Source organism: Mytilus californianus, unplaced genomic scaffold (genome assembly GCF_021869535.1).
Source record: "Mytilus californianus isolate M0D057914Y unplaced genomic scaffold, xbMytCali1.0.p SCAF_2, whole genome shotgun sequence".
Lineage (NCBI taxonomy): Eukaryota > Metazoa > Mollusca > Bivalvia > Mytilida > Mytilidae > Mytilus > Mytilus californianus.
This window is the reverse complement of record NW_026262668.1, coordinates 55,399,472-55,417,547: the sequence shown is the minus strand read 5'-3', so window position 1 is coordinate 55,417,547 and position 18,076 is coordinate 55,399,472. Positions and strand designations below refer to the sequence as shown.

Sequence of the window (18,076 nt, the reverse complement as noted above, 5' to 3'; positions counted from 1 at the left end):
AAGTCTGCCTCATATGAATTAAAGAACAAGTCGACAAGAAGACGAGCACAGTTGGTTTCCATAGGAATGCCGATTGTTTGTTGAACGGAACAACTATTTTGTAAATAAACAAGTCAAGCATTCTGATGATGTTAGTATCAAAGAATTTAAAAAAAATTTTTTTTTCAAAGTATGATTCGTCCCTTTCTAAAACAAGATACTAGTATTTAAATCAACAGTGTCCACTCTTTTTATGAAACAGGGTAGGTCTAATTCTTTCGAACTGTTATTGAACTATTCTTTCGAATACTAGTGTAAAGGGTAGGAAGTCAAATGCTGTTTATACTTTTGCATAAGGAAAAAGACTTAGATATTCTTAACAGATATTTTTTATGTATCCAAATATAATTTGCACCCCTTTTAAGTAGATAATTTTACAGTAACTCTGAAACCCTGGCTTTCATTGCTGACAAAAAATAGGTGGGAGAGAAAAAAAGATTCTAAAAGTGGGAGGTGGGAGATAGGGGGCGGGAGGTGGGAGATAGGGGGCGGGAGGTGGGAGAAGGGTACCCCCCCTGTCCACTCCCTCATACCTGTGTCTGTACGACAATGGAAACTAACGCCAACAGTTACACCCCAACTTCAACGTTTGTATAAAGGTTTGGACTTTCAACACATTTTGGCCTTGAACATCTCCGAAAAGACATCGATGGTCGTAATGCGGATTTCATACAGTAAAATTGGTACTGATAATGTAATTGGCATAATTTTAGTCTCTTATCTAACTACTATTGGTGTCATCTGAATATGTACAAACTACATGGAACACATATGCAGGGAATTAAAGATATGCATAGGCTACCGAGGAAGCTATCATAGCCAGTATCATCTTAAAACAAGACATAGCTGTTAAATACAGTATGTAAAATAGCAAACAGGATCCAAATGAGTTTGATAAACATTTAATTTGGAACAAGTTCGATGCAAAGGGAACATGAAAGAAGTAATTATAAATAAATTATTACTACAGAAATATCTTCAAATGGATACATGGTCATTACTCCGTTTACCTTAAATGTTTTTGTTTTCCTTTCGTATCTTTATCTTTGATTTCTTTTTTGACTTAATGTTATCGGTAAAATTTTATGTAAATAAGTATCAAAAAGCTAAAATTTGCGTGTCAAGGAAAATATGCGAGTCTATCAAGTATTCACACAAGACAAACTCGAAGCCTATGATCGATGAATTGGTCACGATTAAGAATATTATTAATTAAAGTAAAAAATGAGTAAAAATAAAAAAGAATTCAATTAAAGTATTTGGCTATGTTGAAACCCGAACAAAATTTTAGCCCCGAAAATTGAACTTTGTTGTACTGAATATTGAACCTCATATGTTCAAATATCAAACACACATAACGCCATTTAAGTACTTTTGAGACATCCCACCTTGTTACCTGTTAGTGGTTATATTTATACAGATTAAACATACGTTGATTTTTTGACATTAAGTTCACTGAATCACTGATAATGTTGTGGCAAGTTGGTGTTTTCCTATCATCTTGAACATTTGCAACTTCTTTACATTAGACAAGAATATATTGACTCCGATACTGGTAGGTGCCATTATAATATACACCAATAAGATGCTATATTTAATTTTAATGTCAATGTCCCGTGAAAAGGATATCTACTAAGTTCCTCATATCTCATATAGCTAGATATGATTTTTTTCAGTTTCCAAGGCAAAAGAAGTATACAAAATTACAGATGGATTCTTTCTACAAAATCAACATTACCATGCCCATTATTTCACATTCATACAGTAGTATGAGTTTAACAACTTTTTTTAGTCGAAAAGATCGAAATTACACTAAATGGAAAGATTATGCATGCGGCCCGATTTCAACAGATTACACATAGCTTGTGTAGCCTTTTCTGCGAGTTGCTTCTGTGCTATTTTAGGATTACCAGTTCTAGATAAGAATATGCGCAAATAGCTAAATTCTGTTACATTTCCAATATCAGTGTCATCTATATTAAAATGTAAATTTGACGACATTCTGCCTCTAGAGACAATCATGACTTTAGTTTTCATATCATTAACTTAAAACTTCAAAACATAACAGTTTTCATTGAAAGAATCCAACTGCTTCTGTAAATCATCAACACTTTCTCCCAATAGGGATGTGTCGTCTGCATAAAGGATTATATTCAGTTTTAGATAAATTTGAAGCTTGAAGTAAATTTTTTTAGAAATACTTTGAAGCCTTCGTAGGCCTTTTCCCCCACAAAAGTGTTCTAGGTCGTCTAAGTATAAGACAAAGAGTATAGGGGACAAGTTTACAAAGATGTATATGAATCAAATATACATCCTAACAAAAAAATCATAGTGGTCCTTGTATGTGGCCAACATCGCTTAAGCAAAAACTATTAAATTTAGCAAAAAATGTAGTGATAAAAATATGATTTTCTTCATACGAATGCACAATTATGACGTCATAATAACATCATAAGTGTTCTAATGCGTCTAACACTTGTTGATTTTGTATATGTCAGATATTTTTTACATATTGCGTCATCAGATGTTTACTATTATTACTGAATTTAAATTTCGCAGAATCATAGGGCCAATATTGACCATCGTGAACTTACTCCTTTATAGATTGTTATTTTTTTTTATAGCACTGAGTCGATACCGCTGCTCTTGGACTATTAGTCCCAGAGAGTATAATCAGTTGAGTGGTCAGTACTGACATGATTTATAACATACTTTTCTTAAATTGTCCTTTACAAATTTAGAAATTATTAAGAAACTATGGTTCCAACTCCCTCCGGCAAAGTTGACTGTAGATGGATTTGGCTGTTAGTTTTAGGTCATATAGCTCTTCACCTGTTTCGGTTCTTATACACAGCTACTTTTGCGCAACCCTTTTGCATAGGTACTATTTTTTTACCAAAAATCTGTAGTACTGGAAATCTACTTTTAATATTCAGTACTATTTTGTTACTTTAAAATTATTGTAATATTTAGGTACCTGTATTTTACAGTACTTGATTTGTACTTGAAATTTAAGTACTACAGATTTTTGGTTACACCGTTACATTTTCAGCATTTTGAAAGTTTGTCTATTTCAAATCTCTTAAAGTTATGATTTTCAAACATGAAATATTGCGATCACTGTTAGTATTATTTCTGTACCAAATTTTTTAGTACAAATCAAGTACTGTAAAATACAGGTACCTAAATATTACAATGATAATAAAGTAAAGAAATAGTACTAAATATTAAAAGTAAATTTCCAGTACTACAGATTTTTAGTACAGAAATAGTACCTATGCAAAAGTAGCTGTATACATCCTTGCAATATTTGGTTTTGAGTGTTCTTGATGAAGGTATATTCTTAAAAACACATCGGACGCAAAAAGAGTATAAAGTGCTATTTTCATTTTTGTTCTCTCTGGCCTGAAAATCTTTAATATGTAGTATATCTTTATACTTTGTCTTTATATTGTGATGTTACACCCACTGTCCCTGGTAAGCGAAGTGTTGTGTGCTCATAAACATGTTTAACCCCGCTGCATTCTCTATGTGCCTGTCTTAAGTCAGGAGCCTAGTATTCAGAGGTTATTGTTGGTTATTGTCGGTCATATTTGTTTTTAGTAAATTGTTTTGTATTGTTATAAATTAGGCCGTTTCTCGCTTGAACTGTTTCACATTTTTCATGTCGGGGACTTTTATAGCTAATTATACGGTATAGTTTTTCTCATGGTTGAAGGCCATACGGTGACCTTGAATTGCTTATATCCACGTCATTTGAACTCTAGTGGATAGTTGTCTTATTGGCAATGGTATCACAGCTACTTATTTTTATATATGATTTTTGAATTCAACTTTCTGTCCTGGATATTAAACTTCATATTGTTTAATCTCAGCCGTCCTAAATATGTCACTTAACAACAATAAAATGCTTAATATACGTTCTACCTTTTCACCGGTTTGTTGATTAAACAAACGTTGATTTGACAGAAAATTGCCGATTAAGTAGTGGTAAGTTGTTTTTATATTTACACCAATATGTCCTTAAATGTAATTGGATATCCTGATTTACCATGCTTTACAATACGTAGGGTCAAATTGCTGAAAGACCCCCTTTTCCTCCTTAATTCTTGAAATATATCATTCTGCAATAGTCATACTATCTTGGTTTAAATAAGATGAATCCAATCGGGTAACATTCTCATGGATGTATCTAATACATGCTAACTTTTTTTAAATTATAAAACAACTAACCTATTATCCGTTTAATTTTTGTTAATAAAGTGATATACTGCCAAGTAATAACTTTTTTACATAATAACCGTGTTAGTTCTTTTGATTTTTACCTATATATGAAAAGGGATCGAACCTGCTATTTTTTCTTGTACGTTTTTCTATTATTTCGGTCGATTTAATTGGTACAAAAAGAAAGACTTAGTCTCTGATGCATGATTTTTTATTATTAATTGATTTTGGCTTTTAACTAGCTGTCAGTAACTGCGAGTACTCTCAAATCATACTTTCTTGTTAATTTGATACTATTTGTAATGCTTTTTTGTTATTTAATGTTTACTTATTCAGGGTTATATCTCGTCTATATACCAGCTTTGATAAGTGTTTGGTATGACTATATTTTTTCACTTCTTCGTACTATGAACAACAAAATTATTTTATTTTGTAAAAAATATTTCCGTTCTCCATTTAAACTGTATACCTTACAACAAAATTATTTTCATTTACCGGAGTATATTATTGCATTTGGCGGCTTTTTGGTCAAGGTTGTTGTTGTTTTTTTGAAATTGTTTAACATCTCACAGCGGTATACTACTGTTGCCTTTATTTATTCACCCCTTATTTTATTGATTTTGTATTTACATTGTATCATAGATCAAATTTATTCGTTCAGTGTATGTTCACTTGTGTTACTATGTCTTTTGATTGAGTTAAGCCATTTCAATTGATATTTTATAGTGTGTCTTTCTATGTTGTGATGTTACACTATTGTTTCAGATAAGGGTGAAGGTTGGTACCTATTAAAACGTTTAAACCCGCTGCAATTGTATGCACCTGTCCTAAGTCAGGAATCTGATGTTCAGTAGTTGTCGTTTGTTGATGTGGTTCATAAGTGTTTCTCGTTTCTCGTTTTTTATATAGATTAGACCGTTGGTTTTCCCGTTTGAATGGTTTTACACTAGTCATTTTGGAGCCCTTTATAGCTTGCTGTTCGGTGTGAGCCAAGGCTCCGTGTTGAAGACCGTACTTTGACCTATAATGGTTTATTTTTACAAATTGTGTCTTGGATGGAGAGTTGTCTCATTGGCACTCACACCACATCTTCTTATATCTATTAACAATGAATAATTGATGTAACCTATATTTGATTTAATAAACCAGTAGCACTTTTAGAATGAAAATCTAGAAGTTTTCTAGTTTGAAAAATTGATTGTCAATATCTAATGAAATATGAATTGCTAGCTATATCATTTACATAACATTCCGAATTTCCTGCGTTTGAAGTGCATTTTTGGATGAAACATTTGCCAAGAACGCCAACAACCGAAAAAAAATGTGTCAATACATATAGGGAGTTACCAAAAGAATAGCCATAGTCTAACATCTTGTGTCTCTTAATATTTGATATTCTATATTTTACGATATCTTTTAAGAGACGTTTCTAAAATATCTTAAAAATTGATATACTAAAACTGTTAAACTTAAAATATGAGGTAAAATACAGACAATATCTACCCTGGTATTTTTTTCCTGAACAAAATTGGTGACTATTGTAGACGTCCATTACCTATTTCAGAAAAGGTGTCATTCCTATATTAACCAAGTTGTGCTTGTATTTTAGAGTGCAGTTAGAATATCTTTTGTTTTAAACCGAGCAATATACAATAAGGAGATTTGATATGATTGTCAATTAGACAACTATCAACCAGAGTCCAAATGACAAAGATGTAAAAACTACAGGTCACTGTATGGCCATCAACAATGAGGAAAACCCATATCACACAGGAAGCTATAAAAGGCCCCGACATAACAAAATGTGAAACAATTAAAAAAAAAGAAAATGACAACAAACCTAGTGTTAATCAGTATTTTTTATATCTCCGTTTATATTAATTTAAGCAACCATTGGGCTCAAGTAGAAACGTATTATGTTTTTTTCTTGGAAGTTTCCATTTCCCGCTATAAGATGTCTTTGATTTAAATTGTAGATACATTGATGAATTACAGTTCTTTGAGAAAACAAACTATGATGTCTCGGTATATTTATAACCTGACTGTTCTTGTCAAATGTTTCAAGGCTGTCTTTTTTATAACATTTGTAACGACTCTTCGGAGTCTGCCTGGCATTGGAATCCTTGTGAAACGACGAATGGCGTGGAAATCAAAACAAACTAACGGACCGGAATTAAATCCAATCATCAACATAAAAACTTTGAAACAAGTTTTGCAGAAACATTTATGGGAAATTATATATAAAGAAGCAGAAATTGGAAAATCAGCAGTTAACACGACAGTATATAATATAGAATCTAAATCATTTAGTAAATTATTAGACTTTGAAAAATCCCATCGCCCACTAATTATTAATTTTGGAAGCTGCACCTGACCTCCTTTTATGGCAGACCTGGAACGTTTCAAGGAAATGATCCGTGAGTTTGCTTCTGTTGCTGACTTTGTATTAATTTATGTAAGAGAAGCACACCCTTTAGATGGATGGAATATCCGTGGTCCTAAATATGAAGATATGTTACAGCATAAATCATTAGAGGAAAGAATTGAAGCTGCTAAACTTCTTAGACAAGAAGGTATTGACTGTCCGATACTGGTAGATACCATGGATGATAAAACATGTCTTGCATATGGTGCGTTTCCCGAACGATATTACATCATCCATAACGGAAAGATAGTCTTAGCAAACGGACTCGGTCCACAATGTTATAGTCCACAAGACGTAAAGGGTTGGCTAGAAGTATATCAGAAAACAATGTAAAATATAAACGAAACACGTCTTGAGCTTTAAGTTTCGGCATAAGCCTAATCATATCTTCTGAAGAACAGGTCGATCTTAAATGTAATTTGATAGATCCGTATGGTATTTCGTGAACGACATGTCAGCTTTTTGCAAGCTTTTTTGTATATTAACGCGATTGGTGTTTTACCACGATTTTGTCATTATTGATATGTAAGTAATATCAAATCGTTCATAACTATGTCGATCAGAATATAAGTAAATGAAGGAATCATTGTTAATTTTTGAGGTAACATATACGAATAAACATTGAATCTAATTCATAATTTATGGTTATATTCTAATGAACATATTTTTATAACAAATAATTATTTATATTTATTTTTAGGCTTTTTGTACGTTTTATTTTAAAGAATTACATCACACAATGAAGAAGTCATATTCAAAGCATAAGATTTGACTTTGGATGAAATATGATGTTTAAAGATGAAATAAATGTAGTACAATTCTATCAGTGTGTATTAAATATTTGAATATATCACGTGCTTTAGTTTATTTATAATGACAATAATGTAACAAAGAACAAGATAACAAATAAATTAAATGAATGTAAATGAAAATAACAATTTGTAAAATTTCGTGCGTCCGATGCACTTTTCTGGGTTAACCTACATCAGAAACCCTCAAGCCCAAAAATTTGAAAGCCAATGATGTATACATACTTGATACTTGAGGAGCTATATGATCAAAAGAGACATAAAAAGAATAGTTAAGTCCATCTCAGGTTAACTTTAACTGAGGGAGTTGGAAACTTAGTTTCTGAATAATTCCTTCATTGATCAGCGGAGAATTTTAAATAGGTACATTATGAATAAGTCAAATTAACAGACACATAAAATACTCACAGATAAACAAAATTCTAAAAGCATGATTATGATAGAAAAAGATATTATAAGTTACACTCTGTAATGCATAACACACTTGAAACAGTTAAGAAACACGAAAAAATGTCAATTATAACAGTTACTATATGTCAAACACAACTTACACCCAACATCATGACAGTGGTTACAAAGCAACTTGTCAAAACCAATTTTATTTTGAACCAGTAATCCACAGCTTCCATAATAAAGTACATTACCTTTTGATGTTGATGTAACTGTGTCCCAAAACTAATACAATGTCATTATATAAATTACATTGTTTCAACTACAATCGCACGCCAATCTATATCATAAAGGACAGTTGATTGGATCATGTAAATGTAATGGATTGCCATGCCTATATTAAACTGATGTCCTATGATAGCTGTCAATATGGGGGATCATATTCCAAACGGATATATTTAGACATTTAGTTGGGAACTAGTATTCGATATTTGAAAAAAAATATTGATATCTCTAATTGTTTCAGTATTAAAAGTGTTGAGTAACGTTGAAGATTAAGTTTGGAAAGTCGTGTACACCCCCTTTTTTTAGTCATTCCACATAAAGAAATACAAAAAATCTGCAGGTTTTGTGGTTTCAGAAGAATTGCAAGTATTTAACAAATATAAATATTCATACAGAATGATTTTTTTTCTTTTTTTCTCAATATTGCCTGCTGAAGAGAGAGAGAGAGAGAGAGAGAGAGAGAGAGAGAGAGAGAGAGAGAGAGAGGTAGGAGGGGTGTCATCCCGAATTTTCTGAAAAAAATAAAAGCTGAATACCGAAACCCCGAAAAATAAAACATTTTTTCCCGAATCCCGAAAAATTAATCATTGATTCCCGAGTCCCAATAAGTGTAAATCCCGAATTCCCGCAAAAATAAAGGCACAACCCGACGTCCCAAAAAGATCTGTTCTAGAGTTATGTTTATTTAGATTTTCAGAAATTAAAATCAAACAAAATATTTTACACAAATTCGTCTTCAGATACGTAAATTGATATAGGTTACTAACTGGTCTGGATTTTGATAGAAAATAGCCAATGAAATGCATATAATATTTTATGCCATGGGTCACGCACGGACTGTCTTACTTTATAGGGATGCTTATGCGACACATCAAAGATAAGATTAGTTTTAACCAGACATTTACCCATTGTACATTAGAATAAATTCACTTGGATACATTGACCTCTTATCTTGTCGACAGACAGTTTGCTTATAGCCACAGTAGAGATCTTGATGAAATTTGAAATTGAAACAACTCTTAATTTTCACGGGAACGAAGTTTTTGCAAGTACGTTGTAGTGATAAGATCATCAATGAAGTATTTTTAAAAATAAGACGTCAAGGTCGAAACTAGCTCTAGCTCATAATAAAGAAAATGTGAACCGTCTTAAAGCAAGAAGGTCTCCTCATGTACCCGAAGTTTTGTTTGTGGACATGTGTTGTTGGCGGATAAAGTCGCACTGACTTAAAGCAATGTAGGGTCTACAGAAAAATGACGATTTAAGGGTTCGAGGTATGTATCATTTGAATAAAAATATTATCTATGTAGAATTATTGCTGTCATTTCAACTTGATTCAAACTCAATTATGTATACTTATTGTTTTATAAAAACAAATTTCACTACCCCAACCCCAAACCCCCTTTCCCCCACCCTGAAAATAATTATTCTTTTTCAAGAAATTTAGAATCAATAAAAGTATCGTAAAAACGTGGCAAACTAATTGTAAAAAAACATATACTTTGCAGTGTTCTGTTCTTTTATTGGGTGATAATTTTCATCCCGGGGTCGTCATATTTTAATGATTTGGAACAGCACCGAAATAAAATAGACAATAAAATGTCCATCTACCGAGTGCAGAAAACCTCCACCAAATTGAATAAAATATGCAAATTGATAGATACAATATTTGGTTCCGTTCCATATTCAAAACATTTCGCATTATTTAGAATTTTCTTTGTTTTAGAGATTTTAATGATACATTTTGTGAGAAATTAAAATTATTTTTTTTAGGGTGAAGAAGATATTGTTTTTCCTTTATTGCACAAACCACCACTGGACTGGAGAGATTGACCTGTTAGTTACTGTTGGAAAAGAGTCAATGTTTATGAATCGACATGTCCAACACTTGCAAGAGTAATTTCGGCAGTGGTTGTGAAAATAATTTCATCTTTTGTGAAAAATCATAATTCGCTGTTTTCCGATAATTCAACCTTGCAGTAATTTACAGTTCAGTTGCTTGCCATACAACTATTGTCAGCAAAATTATTGCACATAGAGGAAGCATACTCTGTAATTTGGAACAGAAAAGGAGCTTAAAATATTTACTGAAAAAGTGATAATTGTTAAAGCCCGTGAAATACATGTGTACATCAAAATAATTTTATTACGAAAATAGAAAATAGAAAATTGTGCAATCAGAATTGTGCATAGCAAATAGTGATGTTTTAGAACTTTTATTGATAAAAGACAATTTTTTTTTGGTGGTCAGAGATCAGGAGGCATTGGGGATAACTTGAAATACAATTTTAGATTTTGTATTTTCTTTAAGAGCAATTTCAATATATGTTTTTTTGTGATATCAATAATAAATTTATGTAGAAAATACACAAATGAAAGAATTGGCTAATGTAATTATTCTGTTTAAAAAATTGATTTGTATTGCAAATTGTTTTACCATACAAAAACTAGTTTTGGAAAGTCGGAATCTTCAAAAGTCTACTTGATACTAAGATGCTGAACTGGAAATATATCATCACTATGAAGGTATACACCTCTTTATCATGCATAGGCAAATGAAAATATTCATCCTAATTTTGATTGATTGTTAACTTTCCTTGTTATATTTGTCATTGTCAATATTTCATATTTGGTTTGCACTGTTTCTTTTATCTGTTTTTTTGTTGTTCTCAAAGGTTAATTCTAATTTCTTCAACATGTGACCTCATCATTCTACATTTGGGCGCCCGCTAACATGTTAGCCCCGCCTCATTATTCATGTGCCTGTCCCAAGTCAGGAGATTGTAATTTAGTGGTTGTTCGTTGCAGTGTATCATATTTGTTATTCGTTTGTTGTTTTATACATTCAGGCTTTTGTTTTCTCGTTTGGAATGCTTTACATTTTGTTATGTCTGGGCCTTTTATGGCTTGCTATGCGGTATGGGTTTTGCTTATTGGTGAAGGCCGTACGATGACCTACATAGTTGCTATAACATCTACGTCGTTTGGTCCCTGGTGGGAAGTTGTCTCATTGGCAATCATACCACCTCTCCTTAGTTTATATTGTACTTATACCAAATCATAAAATGATTGATTAAAATTCCATAAGCTTTCTGAAAAGCTTTAAACTTTATACAGCAAACAGTTACATAAAATTCTTATACCATGTGCAGCTAATTATTTGAAATCGAAACATTTCCCTCTAGGGATTGTAAAAAAAATGTCTTGCAATTTAATGTTAATGTATTTCTCTCTTCCAATATTTTTTTTAAATCAAACAATTTTTGCGAAAAAAAACTTAATTCCTACATCCCAACATCTGTTTGACCTGCGAGTCACATATTTCTGTGCGTTATAAATTACACCACAGACTTTCTTTATTCAAAGAATAAGTTCAAAAGTACATAATTATTACCAATTCACCATGAAAAAGAAGGTTTATAATGTATAATGTCTTTTGGATTCAAATCAATTAAATTTGGTAAGCGAAGCAAAATTTTACAAAAACATGTAAAATTCGCAGTTTTGTAACAAAATATGCCTTTATCAGCGACAGATAATAATTTAGATTGGGAAACAATATTTAAGAAAATGATAAAGACTGTTTGATAATCACTTTCCAGTAGGATTTTGCAACTTTTAGATATTTATCTTGCAAGTTAAAAAAAATACAGGAGAAATTTTCCGCATTTTTTTGCATCGAAGAATATCCGGCGAAAATAATATTTGTTTTATCTATCACATTTTTGTTCATAAAAGACATTGTTAGTTTTTAGTAAAGATTGACATTTAAGACTAGTGTGTGAAATGCATTGCCTCTTTTATAAATGTATATTCACGCACGTAGCGAAAATGTATTAGTTTCAATCGACAAAGAGAGGCACGTTTTTACTGACGTTTATGCAAAAGAAAACTTTCCGTTTATACACAATATTTTCAAGCAAGTACAATGTAATCTTACATTCATACAACTCCTGATCACTCCTCTGTTTTGATGTTTAAATGAAATCAATGGATCTCATAAATTTTACGACTCCTAATATCTTTCACAGTTGATTAGTATTTGAAACATCGGTACTTTTACTGGAATTTTCTTTCTTATGCACCTATTTTTATGTCCTTTTTTCGAAAAGGGATGCATTTTTTAAAAAACAAAATGTTAGACTAAATGTCTTCACAAATTCATTGCTTGTTTTGAAATGGAATGGAAAAAGTAGTTTATTTCTAATGAAAATTATTTTCAATTTGATAAACTTATTTTAAAAATATTTTCATTTTAAGTTGTCCCGAGATGAAGTTCAAAATACGGTTGTCAATCAATCAAAGAAGGCGGGACAAACGGTCATTGGTATCCAATGAATGGTCCACTGTACAAAGTGTTGAAGAGCGGTGATGCTCAAACACATCGAATGACATTGTCATAAATGAATGACAATGTTGTGTAAACAACAAAAGGGGTTACTACATAATAGCGATTGTGTAATCCTAATTCAAAATAAAGTTGAAATTGACAAGTAGCTTTGCAACCACTGTTATAATGATGTGTGTAAACAGTCAGCGATAAAACCTATTTCGGCGTGTATATCGATGACGGACGAACGCCAAAGGGAGGTGATCTATATAAAACAGATTTTGACAAGTAATTAAATTTGCGACATACAATGTATGTATTTTGACATTCTTTATTTCAAGTATAATATTTTGTACTCTTTGAGATTATTATTTCGCCCTGGAAGTTTTAGACTGCAGTTGCAAGTACACAAAGTCGATAAGATTTATTTACAGCACTCGAGCTATTAATAGCCCAATTGACCAACATTAGCTTCAATTATAGATCTAATGAACCTGTCAGTGATATTTACCTGCTCATGTATTAAAGGGTAAACCTACAAAATGAAAAAAAAAATGACAGTGGTGATAATGACACCTTTTTTACCTGAATTTATTTTATTTATCTGGATAATTTTATTTTTAAGTTTGATTTTAAGTCCGTAAAGTTTAACACCAATATTTTTATATTGTAGCATATATCTTTTTTTGTTGGATTTTGTTCAATTCCGCAATTTCGTCTAATCAGAGTAAAGATTTGTAACATCATGCATGCCGTTACCATAGCTAAGCGTCCTATGATTGCATCAGTAAAAACAATGGAAAAATCATGAACATAAAAAGATCTGTCAGGTCACCAATTTTCGGAGTGTTTCACATAGTCCTTAGCATGTTACAATTACCCAAAATATACATTTTTTCACATCTTAAATTTTTGAGCTCTTGTCACGTGAACTTTCAAAATTAAAATATTGTCTTTTCGTGAATGTGACAATTTCAAAGTCGTGTATGTGCAGGTTTAAAAATTAACGATGAATATTTTCATAAAGTAGGTTATACGTTAAAAGATTTTACTAATGTTTTATACAATTTTAAGAAAAGGTCATCTCAATTTATGTGCATGTATTTGCGGTCTTCTCGATCTATTCACTTCTATGTTTACATCGGGATAAGGTCCGTTTGAATTCGCTTAGTAACTTAATTTCAAAAGTGCTTATCTTTGCTGTATATCAATCGATTCCATTGAAATTTTTTCCCTGAACTTCTCTGATCTAGCTGTATAAATAAACGGATAATTGGCATGTTCCAGAGAGGTATACAGCCAGTAGGTTAATAAATTGAACTTGGTACTCAAGGAATTAATTTGCATTGAATCATCTTAAACAAATTTTACACAAAGATCCGATAGACTGCTGTACTCGTCGTTTACCATTTAGGAGGGAATTGATAACATTATATGGAAATTTTATTTTCATTTCTATTCATTTTTATTGTTACTATTTACCAGAGCGTTTTCTAGTTAATTTATAATTAATAGCGTCCTTGCTAAAACGGAACAAACATGAAAAGATCAAGTTTTCATTGTTTACAGGAGAGGTAATATTTTGTCACTAGATTTCCCACTGAGTAAAGTCGTCTGATTTGCAATTTTATCGATTGTGTCCTATTCCTGATTGTGACATTTTTATTCGCACGGCGGATGATGCATTCATATGAGGAAAAAGGAGCAGCGACTTTTCGGAGTTAAGACGATTCACCCATTTTCTATTTGCTCCCCTTGATTTGTCGATTTACGAGATTTGAACATCGGTTAACTACTGTCGCCTTAATATATAGTTGTTTAGATTAATATAAATCTATTAAAATTTTGCCAGAAATACTTCAAAATGATATAAAAAATGTTAAGCTGTGATACTGAACATTTCAGCAGATTTGAAATATTTTTATGAAAGCGTTCCAGGTATGAAACCAATTCTTTGGAAATAACCCTTTCATCTATGGCACTGAAACTAATGTTCTTTCTCCAAAAGGCTAAATGATATTAAAGCCGGTTTTTTTTGTAGTTTCTTAAGCCGTGTTATATGGTTATGTTGTTTTTATAATGGTATTGGAACCAGTATCAATGCCCTACTGCAAGTACATTTCAGTTCAAAAACATGCCAAATTGAAACAAATAAACATTTAAACAATGTATACATGATTTATTTATTACTTGTTATTGGATTTAAACAAGCTTTCAGTTACTTCGAGGACTTTTCGAGCGGTGCTTTGTGTCTTTTGCCTATTATGTTTTTTGTGCTTCGTATCGATCTGATGAGTCAAGACTTTTTTTAAAGATTTAATTTATTGGACATTTTATTTGATAAATGCAAGCCTAGATTTTAGTCATGGTCTTCTGAATTTTAAGTTAGTATATTGTGCATTTTAAATATTTCTATCAGGTAAGTGTTAGATGTACTCAAATGGGTATGTAAAGAGGAAATGTTACTATATTCTATTATGCGTAAAAAGCATGCGAAAATGAAATGTACTGTTTTTTGAATTATAGAAAAAAGTTTTTAACAATATTTTTTATGTAAAATCCGTACATTCTAAAAAGATATACAACAGTATAAATACTCACAAACTTAAATGTCCCTTTGGTATCTTCGCCTCTCTCTTAAATTCACAAACTTAAATAATATTATAAGCTTTTGAAAATGTCAAATTAATTATAACGTTTGAGATCCCCACTTCAATGATGACTCGTCAAATTTACAGAAAACATAGATACAGTGAAGAATCAATAGATTTATGGTTAGTTTTATTAGACTTCAAGTATATGAGGATAAGATAATTTACATGAGGAAGCTTGTCCCCTATCATCGCACATTGAAAGATACTAAACAAAGACGGAAGTCTATTAATATAAGTTTACATTGTTTATTGTTACATTGATCATGCACACCCAAGGTTAAAATATTCATTGACATATAGAAATTGTGACATCCCAGGACAAAAACCATAAAAACAGTAATTCTTAAAGTTGTAATAATCGTTAACGGTTTTATCTAGAACAGTTGATCATTAACACTATAGATTTTCAATAAGTGTCGGACTCTGAATAGACAATTAAAATTACGAGGCGATCTCAAAATGATATTTTAATTATATTATAATAACGCAAATAGAAATCGTCGCAAATTTGTCAAAAGGATATTTTCTATTATGAATACATCAACAAAGTTAGAAATTTACCGCGATGTCGATTGGAATAGGCAAAACCAGAAACATTATTTTAGTAAATATGTTGGTTTATTTCAGAACATATGTTGGTTTATAGCTATTATTGAAATAAGGAGGTATGCTATGATTTAATATGATATGGCATTTTGATATATTTATGAAACTTTATGCTTATTTGAACTTAGCAGCTCAAAAAGTTACATTATACCTTCTACTTTCCAGGAAATAATCAAAATAGTTGGTGAGTCTGCATGTAAGGAAAAATAATTTCTCAACCATGAGAACTTTTTTTTTATTTACGAAAAACTGTTTTAATTTGATCCAAAGGAAACTTCATTGATAAAAGATATGTTTAATTTTTTGCAGACAAGTGTGACAGTTCCAATAAATATGACACTACAAATACTGCAATTTCTTCAAAAATGTTTAATTCTACTTCAAGGAATCATGTTTGCGATATTTTTAACGGTAATTATGATATTACAAAAAATACCGTTTGTATGCAAATTAATGGAATACTTACAGGCCAGAGCAGCAAAAAAACATATCGGTCGCGAAATTATTTCAAATGTTAATCTGTCAGCTGTAAAACAGTGTTCGTGGTTTTATTGTGATGTTATGCATAAAGAATCGGAGCTCGGAAAAGAAGCCAAAAATTCAACAGTATATGATGTTGATACTAAGACATTCCGGAAATTATTAGACTTCCAAATAAATGATCGTCCTTTGGTTATTAGTTTTGGAAGCTGCTCTTGACCACCGTTTATGGCAAAGTTGCATCTTTTTAAGGAAATGATGCGTGATTTTGCCGGCATAGCTGATTTTGTCATTGTTTATGTATCCGAATCACATGCAGCAGACGATTGGAGCATACAAGGCACAACGTACGATCATATACCACAACACAGATCTTTAGATGACCGAATTGCTGCAGCGTCATTGCTTCGAAAGGAAGACATACACTGTCCATTGCTAGTCGATACAATGGACGATAAAACATGCATTTATATATAGCATACAGTGCCTTTCCAGAACGTTACTACATTATTCAAGATGGGAAAGTTAGCTATGCGAACAAGTTCGGTTCTCACAATTACGACCCAGAAAGCGTCATTGTGTGGTTACAGATGCACAGGAAAACATTGTAGTTATCGACGTGTGAAAATTAAATTTGATATGTTGACGTTTAATCCTACTAGCTAGTTTTAGACTTTTACGGTAATAACTATTTAGTATACTGAAATTGAAATCATAAAGATTATAAAACTGCTAATTATCTTAAATTTTATTCAAAGAAATCAATGATGTGTGCCCAACAAACAAAGGACAGTCGATGCTCATATTTTCAATTTTTCATTATTATTTTGAAAACTTTATGTTTTACTTTAAACAATGCGTTGGGAAGTTTTACTTGAACACCTTCATATATAACTATTTATTAAAAGCATACGTTTGAAATACACTTTTTTTCTAATTTTTGTTATTTTAAGTACATTTTTGGTATATTTTATCATTTATTTCTTCCGTTGTATTACACAAAAATGACCAAGAGACACCATTTTCCCATCTAGAAGTTAAGTTTCTTCAGTATCTCAAAAGTAATCAAATTGACCTATTTTCATATTTCCATAATTTTTATATACACTCTTTACTGAAAAAGAAATCATTTAGAATAGTGTTTGTTTAAAGTATAACATGTTCTACTAATATATGAATTGTTTAATTAACATGTGTATCACGTCACACTAATTAGAAAAGTGATAAACGAGAGCAAAGAGAAGGAAAAGTTACACCTAAGTGAATAGTAATGAAAAGGTCATTCTTAAACTTTGAAGATGACTTTTGATGTCGATATTCACTTATTTAAATGCAGGGTTTCTCAAGTATATTTTGTAAAAAGGATGTAGTGGTACAAAAATTCCATTTTAAAATTGTAAGATTGTATCTTTTATCTTAATGAGAGAGAAGAGCAAACGGTTGACAATTTTCTATGGTTTATATTATATTATTTTAATAAAAATACAAAATGTGATTCTACTGTTTTTTTTCCTAAGTAAAATATTTACTTCCGTTTTTACAAAAAGAAAGAACAAACCCAAAACACACTACACATACTAATATAAAAAAAAATCTCCCAACCCCTCAACAAATATTTTACAATTAAGTTCGATTTGCGTACTCACGAGTTTTTGCATGAAATAATCTTAAACTGAACACGACAAACAATCTTTATCACATCTCTTTTTTTGAAAATTTTATTTATCTTATTGTTTATCTCTATTTAGAATTAGGTTTTGACGGAAAATGTTTGTTGGTCTCAGATGAAATAAGACAAAATATGTCTACAAAGAGGCAATATAAGGCTAGTTGT

At 31.2% G+C, this 18,076-nt stretch overlaps 1 protein-coding gene across 1 annotated transcript; it reads left to right on the top strand.

Annotated features, from left to right (window-relative positions):
- Positions 1 to 6,646: 6,646 nt before the first annotated feature.
- Positions 6,647 to 17,164, top strand: LOC127728995 (type I iodothyronine deiodinase-like). The gene is given in 3 exon segments (XM_052236570.1): positions 6,647 to 6,856; positions 16,072 to 16,713; positions 16,716 to 17,164. Coding segments are annotated over 3 exon segments (990 nt in total). The 3' UTR covers positions 16,854 to 17,164.
- Positions 17,165 to 18,076: the final 912 nt, after the last annotated feature.